This window comes from Pyxicephalus adspersus, chromosome 1 (assembly GCF_032062135.1).
Source record: "Pyxicephalus adspersus chromosome 1, UCB_Pads_2.0, whole genome shotgun sequence".
In the NCBI taxonomy this organism is placed as follows: Eukaryota; Metazoa; Chordata; class Amphibia; order Anura; family Pyxicephalidae; genus Pyxicephalus; species Pyxicephalus adspersus.
The window spans coordinates 113,631,083-113,640,078 of record NC_092858.1 but is presented as its reverse complement, the minus strand read 5'-3'; the positions used below and the strand labels follow the sequence as shown (position 1 = coordinate 113,640,078).

Here is an 8,996-nt window from a genome sequence, read left to right as displayed (position 1 = left end):
TTATTTTTTAAGAGAGGGTGAAATACTTTATTTTATTAGAAAGTTATCTAAAGTAGAATGAAGTAAAAACATCTTTTGTTACTTTTATATTTTTTTGATCTTATATTTTTCACCTACTAATTTAGGATCCGTCCTCAAAGTAGTAAGGAACAAGCAGAAGGATGTCATATATGTACCTGGGTTTATCCCGGAGAACCCCAGGTGCTTCTGGGGAAAGACAAGGCCTTCACTTATGATTTTGTATTTGATACGGACACCGAACAAGTTAAAGTATACGACACTTGTGTACGCAGCCTGGTGGAGGGATGCTTCCAGGGTTACAATGCAACGGTGTTGGCATATGGCCAGGTATGTTTGTATATTGTGTAGTGGACCTGATTTTGTTTACAACACATCTTCCATTTATGCTTTGTGCACCACATTTTTTTTTTGATATTTAACTTGCTTCCCATTTTTTAATAATTATATTTTTATTTTTTTTATTTTGTGGTTTTACAGTTTCCATTATATATAATATATTTATTTTAAATGTTCAGTTTTATTGATTTTTTTAGACTGGTGCAGGGAAGACCTACACAATGGGCAGCGGCTTTGACCTTGCAGTGAGTGAACCCGAACTTGGCATCATTCCCCGTGCTGTACGACAGCTCTTCAACACAATCCAAGAAAGAACCTCTAAAGCCCATGAAAATGGAAGGCCTGAACCCAGCTTCAAAGTCAGTGCACAGTTTCTGGAGGTAAGTCTGATAATAGGCATGCTGTATAGTTTTTAACAACCAATCAGAAAGCAAAAGTTTGAAATGGAAAATCTCTGATTTTGTTTTAAAGATCATGAAAATCTTGCACAACTTAGTGAACAACCATTAAAGTTACAAAAGAGGTAGTAGGACTGTTAGGATTAGAGGGAAAATTAGCAGATGACTTTTTGTTAGGGTAATAGACAGGTCTAGTTCACATTAGGGTCATAGGGGAAAATAAAGGAAGGGTCAGTGTTAGGGTAACAGATCAGGTAGGGTTAGTGAGAAATTCAGTGTTTAAGTCAATGTGAGGGGGGCAGTTGAGGTTAGAAGGATAAATAGAAAGATAGGGATTAAAGTATTGGAAAAATTTAAAAGGAGAAACAATGTAGAGCATGGCTGTTTAAACTTTTTGCGAGGAGGGCCAGATTTGGTGAGGTGAAGATATGTGGGGCCGACCATTCAACATGTACTCAGGTTTAGTGTGGACATGGCCTACCGTCCTGCCAATAATGCCCGCCGAGTAGCAGGCCGATAATTGCAAGGCGGTTGATCAACTCTAATGAAATATAAAAAATGCTTTTTTGTACGCATGTATTTTATAGTGTGGTCACCAGTGCTGGCAGGCTGCATAATATTGATTTTACGACAGAGGCTACGGGCCGGTGGAACTCTAAATATGGGCCGCAATTGGCCCCTGGGACGTACTTTGGACATGCCTGATGTAGAGGTTTAATGGAGGATTATTAAGAAAGTTAGGGTTAAATAGAGGACCAGTGGAAGGGTCAGTGTTGGGGTTACATGGGAGGTTAGTGTGAGGATTAGTGTTGAGGTTAAAATTAGGGTTGGTGTGAAGGGCTTAGGGTAAAGTAGAGTTTTCTGCACCAGAGGATTGGCTGGTACAAAGAGTGCTGTGTTGACCAAATGCATATAAACCTGTCCTGTTCTTGCAAAGTATAAACGTCTATAAACATAAAGGGCCTGATTTGTTAAAGTTCTCCAAGGCTGGAGAAGATACACTTTCATTAGTGAACCTGGGTGATCCAGCAAGCCTAGAATCGATTTTTTTAAAAGTCAAATGCTAGCAAATGTTTTTAGTCCTGGACCAGATCCATTTCATTTTTTGGACCAACCAGGTTCACTGATGAAAGTGTATCCTTTCCAGCCTTGGAGTACTTTAATAAATCAGGTCTTATAAATCTTGGTTTTTATTTGCAATATGTGTTTCTCAAATTCCTTCTCACGTTCAATTTTAAACATTTCTGTTTATATTTATTTGTAGCTCTATAATGAAGAGATTTTGGATCTTTTTGATGTTGGTCGTGACCCTGACTCTCGACATAGAAAATCCAACATCCGAATTCATGAAGATGCCAGTGGGGGCATTTATGTCAGTGGAGCAAGCACTCGTAGTGTCATTTCTGAGGCTGAGGTGGGCATGTTTTGTGTACAACTTTCCTTGTGTTGCTCAAAGTGGGAGAAACACCTGAAAAAAAAAGTAACAAAGGAAATTTCTAATAATGGTGTGATGAGTATGTCCATCTATAACTCTGTTAAAAACTATGTTAGTTTTGGGAGGATACCAGCTGCTTGGATCACCCATGGCATGTGGAGCAGAAATCTAAAATTTCTTTAAGTAGTCAGGGAAAATAATTCAAATATTTTTTTAAATCAACCATCACACTGGCTTTGGCGCAGTATGGGCTACAAAATATAGGGCATTTAAAAATAAAAATATTATTCTTTTGCACTGTTCACTTTTTCTTGCTCAAGAATCACATAAAACTGAGCCAAACCATCCCACAGATTTACAGTCAAAATACATTATTATATCTTTAAGACATGACCTATGCGTCTCAGCAGGGCGGCATTTCCTCAGTTCCTTAAGCAGGGACTAAAGACAAATGAGCTTTTCCTCATGCCATTGTCAGATAGTCATACTGTCATTAACCAAAATAAATAAATGCCAGTGGTTGGTAGTTTTTTTTTTTCAGCTCTGAGATGCTTTCCAGTGCACTAGCTGTGATGTAAGATTATGCTCTCTGATCTGAAAGATCCAAGCAGATGTCTGATCTGAGGCAGATTTCATACCATAATGTAGTTTATAGCAACACACCTTCACAAAATAGCAGCTTCAGTGCATCTCATAGATGTAAATTTTTCTTGTTTGATGTCATCTAGTCTATGTCAGTCATGTATATCTTTTTTGAGCAGTAGGATATGTATTACTGTTTAGGCCTTATACTTTGCATCAGATACAGATAACACACACAGTTGCACCTATAAACCTACACACATATGCATTCATAGTAAAATTTGTTTTGTTCTAAGATGAAGCTTTGGTAATATTTTGTCTTTAGCTTCTACATTTGCTAAAGGAAGGTGCCCTCTCCCGTACTACTGCCAGCACCCAAATGAACTCTCAGAGCTCCCGTTCTCATGCAATATTCTCAGTTCATCTACACCAAACGCGAGTTTCTGAATCATGCCCCGTAAGTATTACAATTGTTTTCTTTTTTTTTGTGGCACATAATACTGTTTAGTTTTACTACTGCTCTTTACACTATACACAGTTTTCTCTAAGGACAGGAAGCTAAGGGAAATCTCCACAGAGACATAAACATACCTGGCGGAGGTTCTAACTTTTACACCAGAGGTCAGCAAACTTTTTTGGCCACTAGGCCATTTCAGGGGTAGGTAGGAGCACACTACGCCTGACTCTCTCTCGAGTCCTGCCCTAATGGTCCCGCCCCCACCAGGAATGCCCCCTGAAGGGAAAATCCTCCCAGCCGCGGTAAATAAGGAAGGGAGCCACCACACGGAGGCCCAAGAGCCACATGCGGCTCCGGCTCCGGTAGTTTATTCCGACTCTGCTGCGGGTTGCCTGCCGGGATTAGGGCGCATCGGCCAGGTGGCGTTAGGCTGGAACAAACTGCCTACTAGGCCATATCTGGCCTAAAGGCTGGAATTTGCTGACCTCTGTTTTACACCATTCTACCTAAAACAAAAAAAAATTGCTACTAGAAAAAATTCTAGTAGCCCTTCTACTTCTAACAAGTGTCATCATTGCTCTATAGAAGATCACAGCTAAAAAATGAAAGTTTGAATCTAACTAATGCATGGGGCAGTATAAAAAATGATTTAGAACAAACTGTTATTGCTAAAGCAACTTTGCAATTTAATTGATGCTAAAAAATTGTTTTAGGTAACATGTAACAAGTGTCTGCAATTTTATCTCCATAGTGTTATAGGGAGTATGTATAAAAAAGCTAGCAGAGCCATGATTACTGAGATGAATAAAGAAAGCCCTTCATCATTCCACCTGGCTTGAACTGTGGATTTGTGCAGCCTTTCAGTACAATTTTGGGCAAAGGCAAAATGCAATAAACACAGTACTATCTTTGTGACATTCTTTATTTGTTAAATGATTTAGCGGGGTGCACCAACTGGCACTTTACAGTAACCACCTGCTTGTTTTTGGGTGGTTACTAAAACGTGGGGTCACAATATAGGGTCACCACCCACCTACAGCTTCTTCACACCCAACTTTAAAAAAAAATACTGGTGCTCCTAAATACTTTATATGAAATAACACTCAGAATTTATGAAAACAGTGTCATAGGGGTACCATGATCTAGAAATGTTACACAATATAAAGCATGCATGCACTTAACTATTAGAAAATGTACCCAATTATGCACTGTAAGCTTTCAGCCTTTGATTGTGTTAAAAGAAACCTGTTATTTATAGACTTCCAAAGCTCCAATATAGCAGTGACAAAGCTTTATATAGACAAAGGGAGCCGAAAAGAAAGTTGTGTTTACTGATAACCTATAGTGTTTTGGGGAATGTTTCTTTTATGTATTCAGTGTTTATTTCTAAACTAAATATTATACATAGATTTTTAACTTTAGCAAATTTTTGCTCCACAGGCAGATGCACCTTCTATAGAGTATGAAACCCTTACTGCAAAGTTTCATTTTGTGGACTTAGCTGGCTCTGAGCGTTTGAAAAGGACAGGAGCAACTGGAGAGAGAGCAAGGGAGGGCATCTCTATCAACTGTGGCCTGGTAAGGTTAAAAGTTGAAGTGTAACATGCTAGTTTAATCACAGATTAGTCTCCTTACAAATTCAAATTGTTGAATTTTGAACAGCACAAACACTTTTATACCCTTTCATTTCATAAACACCCTTCTTTTTATGTAGTTTCAGCTATTATTTGAGAATTTTGACCAGATTATTTTAAGAAACTTTGTGATACAAACAGGTAGAGAATATTGCAGTATGAGACTTAGTTTGAAAATATGGAACTGAATCTGTTGTAAGTTAGGAAAAGGCATTTTTTGCTAAATATTTAGGTTTTGGAACTGTGTTAAATCTGAGTAGTTGATATGATTGGTTGGTACTATGAAGTAAAGTATATAACTGGAAATTGCACTGTTCTTTTGTATACCTCTAGCTTGCCCTGGGAAATGTGATAAGTGCTTTGGGAGATCAGAGTAAGAAGGTTCTTCATGTTCCATACAGGGATTCAAAACTAACCCGCCTTCTGCAAGATTCACTAGGAGGTAACAGGTAATTTAGCCTCTTTCTTACACTAGCCTTCTTGCTTTTTATATATATATTTTTTAAATGTTGTCGTATGTTGTTTTTAAATGTCGTAATATGGGCTGCTATAGTCAATACAACTAAGTGGAGTCAGATCAACAAAAGCACAGCTACACAAAAAATGTTATCGTGGTGATGGTGTAAGATGCCAAAATAATCATAACTAGTTTTTGGAAAAGTGGAGATTCAAACATCTTTTATTTGAACATTAAAGGTGCTTTTTTTTCTTTTTATTTCCTTATCCAGTCAGACAATGATGATAGCCTGTGTCTCTCCATCTGATCGTGATTTTATGGAAACATTAAATACCTTGAAGTATGCCAACCGTGCACGTAACATCAAAAATCGCGTGACAGCTAACCAGGAGCAGAGTGGTCAGCAGGTTCAGGCACTAAGGGCTGAGCTGGCTCGGCTACGCCTGGAACTGCAGGAGTACAAAACTGTAAGTAACGTAAGCGAATAAAAAAATTACATAGTTCAGTCCTAACTTGTACAGTCCAGGTTTATAGTCGCAGAAAATGAATAAAGCTGGGTATTCTAATGTTCAGTAAAGTTTGTCAACTGTATTTATTCACAGTTTTCAACCAATTGTTTAAAGTAATTGGGGAGAGGTTTGATAGTAGTTTCCTTCATTTAAGTTTATAAAATAGCATCAGACCAAAACAGCGAGCCCTGGGCAAAAACGTTTGGGAATGATTATGAGCCAGTTTTAGTTAAGTATTGTATAGATAGGGCTGCTCAAGAAAGTGATTATTTAGTAAATATTTAACATCTGAATTCACATATGAAACCTGCAATTTTGTCAGCAGAAGACATTATTTAAATTGCAACTTTTATAGAGAATGTGGACACAATGTGAAGTCAATTGTGATGGTAAATGATGTGTATAATGTAAAACAGTAAGCAAAGACAAATGCTAGTAGTGCAGAAAAATAGAAAACACAATAAAATGATAGGCAAATTCTAACTCATAGTAGAAGGACAAAAAAAAGGGACTAACAGATCAGGCCATTCAGCATCTAGGTAAAAGTAACATTAATTACAACATAAAGAAGTTGATTGGTGTATGGGCCACTGAATAGTAAAGACTGTTTATTACTTGAATCACAGGATGTCAATTGTAGATGATCAGTACAGGTAAAACAGGTATATGGTTACATGACAGGGGTCACAGGTAGTAATCATTATCATGTGTTCTCAGGGTCACCGAGTCCCTGGGTCTGATGCTTTAAGTGATATGTGTGAAGAACTATCTATGCTGCGAAGTGAAAATGCATCACTGCGCCTTCGTGTGACTGCACTACAAGAAGCCATCAGGGCTATTAATGCTCGCGTCACTCGCATGGCTGGTCAAGAAGCAGCAAGAGTTTTACAAAGGGCTGGTGAGAATTTTTTTAACCATATTTTATTTACTAAAATATATGTTAGGAAACATCAGCAAATTAAGGAGTACATTAAAGCATTTGTTGGGCTGTTACTGAAGTAAAATACAAACAACTATACACAACAAAACTCCAGAAATGGACTGCTACTAGAATCAAAAAGGACAGTTTACACCTTAACATTTCCAGTGTATAACTGGTAGTATACAGTGATACCTCGGCTAAAAAAGATAATTTGTTTAGGAATCACGTGTTAGCCGAAACATGATTTCCGATAGGTTTCTATAGAAAATAATTTAATTTGTTCTGGTTGCTGCCCACAATTTAAAAATAAATTAAAAAAATAGTAAAACACACAATATTAAAGGTCATAAATGCACCAACGGCTGAGATGAACAGCTTCCTCCTTAGAATATCAAGAACATTTTAAGGTCTACTGCAGGATTAGGGCAGAATATCTTCCAATAACTAGAATTTAGGAATAGTAAATACTGTCCCAGGGAGAAAGGAAAAATTGAATAATGAGTTTGGTCAATGTATGGAGCCTAAAGCTCTCCTCATTGAAGATGTTAAATGTGTGTGAGTCCTTGTGCAGCCCACCTGTTATAAACAGTATATTCTTCTCTTTGTGGGTAAGAAAAATTATTCTTTACCTAAAGGCCTAAAAAAAGGAGAAACAGACAGTTTCCTTCTGAGATCTCTGTAAGCTATTATGGCATCCCTAAACAAAGTATTGGTGAGAAGCCAAGTAGGTAGCTTAACAAAGGAGAAGCATAAAGTCTGTGAAGGGTGCAAAGAGCATTTACCTGCATCTAATTGGTAATTTGTTTGACTGGGTTGCCCTTTGAACAAATAATGACTTGGTTATGATCATCAATGTTTCAACAAGCAGGATAGTGTTTGCATTGGGTAAAGTAACCATAAAACTGCATATGAAATTTTATGAGAGAAATGAAAATCAAGAGACCCTTGAGGCAGTCCTGAACCAGACAGTAACATGAGAGTCATCTGACCCATGAAATCATACCAACTAAGGCTTAAGTCTCAAACTTTTCTAAATGAACGATTGTATATTGTTCTTTGGCACCATTTATACACTGTAACCCCCACTTTCCAACCAAATGTGTTTGTTAGGTCTTTGTCAGTTATTTTACATACCAGTACAATGCAGAAAAGACTGACTGACCTCTAGTCAGCAGTCACCAGTCTAGCAAAATATAATTTCCCGCTCAGTGCTGATTCCACAAGACAAACAGATGAATTTCAACTGACAAATGAGACAAATGAAAAATAAATAATAACCCTAGATAACACTTTATTTTTTTTCCTTTTTTTTTATCACCTACTTCAGGTGACAGTAATGAGGAGATACAGGCTCTGATACAGAATTACATACATGAAATTGAAGAACTAAGGTAAATATAAATATACAATACTTATTACAATTTTTCATGTAACCCCAGTATGCTACACACAAGATGACTGCCACAAGCAGTTAAATGTTTCATTAGTAGTATTGTAGCTCTAACCTAGGTCGATTTTTCCAGTTTGTTGGAAATTTTTTTCCTAGGTGAATTGTAACCTTTATCTGATATTTGATGGAAGAATGAAAAGAAAAGCAGAGAGCTACTTGTTGGCATAACATTTCAGCTAAATAAAATGTATTTATGTGTTAGGACATTGTATGTGGACATTGTTTGGAAAGGTGTATTAGACATATTTAAAAAAAAATATATATAATGGATGAGATATGCAAACATACAGTAAGTAACAAGTAAGCACAATCTCTAGACAAAACTTTTAAACGCTTAAAATAGTCCATACTATGCTATAAAATAATCTTATTATAAATGTTGCTGTTATCATAGTTCAACAGATATGTTTTTTTGCTATTTTTCTTGCAGGACACGTTTAGTGGAGAGTGAAGCTATGAATGAATCTTTGCGTCGCAATCTATCAAGGGCAAATGCTCGCAGCATGAATGGTGGACCTACAGCCCCCACTCCATCACTGGAAGCACAGGTTAATGATGTTGTGAGAAGAGCAAAGGAGGAAGTGCAAATCCTAAGGAAGAAAATAAGGTAACTAAAACTACATATCAACATATAACATTGGCATTTTACACAAAACATCTTCTCTTCTTTTCTACTCAATCTTTTTATATGATTTTTTGACCCTTTAGAAGCTGATTCTATGGAAAAATATGCACATGGATTTTTGTAACATATTGGTGCTAATGCTTAATGCAGCCATAGTATTGATATTTTAA

The 8,996-nt window shown here is 37.0% G+C and overlaps 1 protein-coding gene across 4 annotated transcripts in view; it reads left to right on the top strand.

Moving 5' to 3' along the window:
• The window catches only part of KIF21B (kinesin family member 21B), a 50,989-nt gene that overhangs the window by 15,897 nt on the left and 26,096 nt on the right, over positions 1-8,996 (top strand). For all 4 annotated transcript variants that reach the window (XM_072424325.1, XM_072424334.1, XM_072424316.1 and 1 more), the window contains exons 2-11: positions 126-348; positions 555-737; positions 2,020-2,169; positions 3,098-3,229; positions 4,670-4,807; positions 5,197-5,312; positions 5,592-5,787; positions 6,547-6,727; positions 8,079-8,142; positions 8,632-8,808. In XM_072424325.1, coding sequence (XP_072280426.1) covers positions 126-348; positions 555-737; positions 2,020-2,169; positions 3,098-3,229; positions 4,670-4,807; positions 5,197-5,312; positions 5,592-5,787; positions 6,547-6,727; positions 8,079-8,142; positions 8,632-8,808 — 1,560 coding nt within the window. The remainder of the gene's footprint in view (positions 1-125; positions 349-554; positions 738-2,019; positions 2,170-3,097; positions 3,230-4,669; positions 4,808-5,196; positions 5,313-5,591; positions 5,788-6,546; positions 6,728-8,078; positions 8,143-8,631; positions 8,809-8,996) is intronic.